This window comes from Corvus brachyrhynchos, unplaced genomic scaffold, assembly GCF_000691975.1.
Source record: "Corvus brachyrhynchos isolate BGI_N302 unplaced genomic scaffold, ASM69197v1 scaffold87, whole genome shotgun sequence".
NCBI classification, from domain to species: Eukaryota; Metazoa; Chordata; class Aves; order Passeriformes; family Corvidae; genus Corvus; species Corvus brachyrhynchos.
The window spans coordinates 4,327,062-4,329,273 of NW_008239767.1; the positions used below are offsets into that span (position 1 = coordinate 4,327,062).

A 2,212-nucleotide genomic window follows, 5' to 3' on the forward strand; every position below is an offset into this window, starting at 1 on the left:
TGGGCTTTTTCAAACTGGGGCTAAACTGCCCTCTTCGTCCCGGTGGCGGCTCCAGGAGCCCCTCGCCGCCCGGTGTGAGGTTGTGCGACTGCGCTTGGCCTGCCCTTCCCAGGGGATCCCCTGCACCGTGTCTCCTCTGCCCCTCAGTAATCAGGGTTAGCCAAGGGCGTGTTTTTGCACCTTTGCTCAGGTGCTCGTAGGATGGTTTGGGTTGGAAGGGACCTTGAAAATCATCTCGTTCCAGCCCCGCTGCTAGGGGCAGGGACAAGACTTCCACAAGACCAGGTTGCTCACAAGCTCTATTCAGCCTGGCATTGAACACTTCAAAGGATGGGGCATCCAGAGCTTCTCTGGGCAACCTGCTCCAGTGCCTCACCACCCCCACAGTAAATTCAGTTTGAACCAAAGGTATTTGTGACATGCTCAGTGTGTGCAAAAGTGAGACCTGAGTGCTGGGCCTGCTGAGGTGTGTGGTTAAAGTGACTGCACTACAGCGGTGCTTGGGCTGTCCTGTCATGTAGAAGAGTTCCAAAAAAATAAAATTTTTCCTAGCATTGTCTTTTTAGCCAGTGGTCTAAAGACTGATTGTGCTTGGTCCACAGGTAGATAAAGCATTAGCCAAAGGCAAGTAAAAAACCCCAAGCCCATTATGAGGAGACTTAGATATGCTGTATGAAGATGTGACTCTCCAAAAGTTAATTTTAGGATGTACAAAATTAACAGAATTGAAAATTGGTGTGCTAAAGTTGGGAGTGTTAGATGACACCAGAGGCGATCAGTAATATTTACACCAGCTAAAATTCATGCTGTAAGAAGACAAACTGAGTGTGAATTTGCATTCATTGAATGCAGTTCTTCCAGTTTTTTTACAGAAATTACACTTGCTTTTCATTCTACTTCTAGGAAGTATTCAACGTTAAGTAACATGTCTTCCACCAAACCTCCAAATGAAAATGAAACACCCAAAGAGAGAAAACCAGGACTGAGGAGCGTTCAGACAACTATGCTTTTCCGAGCTGTGAACCCAGAGCTTTTCATTAAACCTGTAAGACAGTCGTTCTGAGCGAAACTAAATATGCTTGAAGAGATAACAGTTGCTTTAAAGTAATCATTACAATTCTCTGTGCATTATATAACCATCTCTTGTTATGCAAACCACTCAGAAATGTAACTAAAAATATTTTTACTCTTTTCCATTTAGATTGTTGAGAGCGCAGAACATTACATTGTTTATTGCAGCTTTTATTTCACTGCTATATTGTCTGATTCTTTTGTACCTAGCCAAGTTGCTTTCAGAAAGACTGTTTAGAGGCATATTACCCATCTAATTTGACAGGTTAAGGAATATTATTACGCAATAAAAACAACAGGAGTTGTTTTTAATATTTAAATGGGAACAAATCATAGAACGCAAACTTTTTTGGTATGAAATGAGGCGATTTTTGGTAGCTTTTCAATATTTTTGATTTTTCTTTTTCTTTTATAATTAAGTTGATGATACTCAGGTTTTGTTAGCATTTTCAGAACCCAGGAATGAGTGAAATTTTTGCATATAATAAATACAGATTTAGTATAACAAAAGTAGGTTTTGTGATAAGAATACAAAATCTGGTTTAGAGGATTGTAATCAAGGTTGCTTGGCAGGAGCAGAGTGCATTGTCCCAGTAGTATATCCAGATGAACTCTGTTAAAAGTTTGTAGTAGAGACCTTTAGTAATTGGGTTTGGCTTGTTCATTCATGCTCAAGCAGCATTTCCAAACAGCAAAATACAGAGTACTGGGCAATGTGCTGCTCTGTCTCCAGAAAGAATCTTCTTTTCCAAAGGGCATTCTTTTTGCTGTCAGAAAATTCAGTCTGCAAGAAGGCAGTGATGATTTTTGCAGATGTCACAGTAGTTTACTGCTCTGTTTCTAAGCTGAGATAGAAGAATGTAATGTTTGAGTTTAATGAAAAGTGTTTTGACTAAAAACATGTACCAAATTTTTTCTTGTCAGAACAAACCTGTGATGGCATTTGGACTGATAGCAATTAGCCTCTGTGTGGCCTACCTTGGTTATTTGCATGCAACAGCAGAGAACAAAAAGGACCTCTACGAAGCAATCGACAGTGAGGGGTCCAAGTATATGAGGAGGAAAACTTCCAAGTGGGACTGAGAATGTAAGAAAGGAAATCAGTAAATCACTCACAGAACTTTTCAAGGCAACTACTGCT

General features: G+C 40.6%; 1 protein-coding gene across 1 annotated transcript; it reads left to right on the plus strand.

Moving 5' to 3' along the window:
- The first annotated feature begins 874 nt into the window (after positions 1-874).
- Positions 875-2,204, plus strand: SMIM8 (small integral membrane protein 8). The gene is made up of 2 exons (XM_008640245.2): positions 875-1,045; positions 1,996-2,204. Exons 1-2 carry the CDS (start codon positions 926-928, stop codon positions 2,152-2,154), a joined length of 279 nt encoding a protein of 92 aa, XP_008638467.1. The 5' UTR covers positions 875-925; the 3' UTR covers positions 2,155-2,204.
- Positions 2,205-2,212: the final 8 nt, after the last annotated feature.

What these genes read in the sequence shown, in the direction of transcription:
- SMIM8 (XM_008640245.2), top strand. Translation starts at nt 926, where the DNA reads ATGTCTTCCACCAAACCTCCAAATGAAAATGAAACACCCAAAGAGAGA. An exon ending in CAGAGCTTTTCATTAAACCT is followed by an intron (nt 1,046 to 1,995) that starts GTAAGACAGTCG and finishes TTTTCTTGTCAG; the next exon opens with AACAAACCTGTGATGGCATT.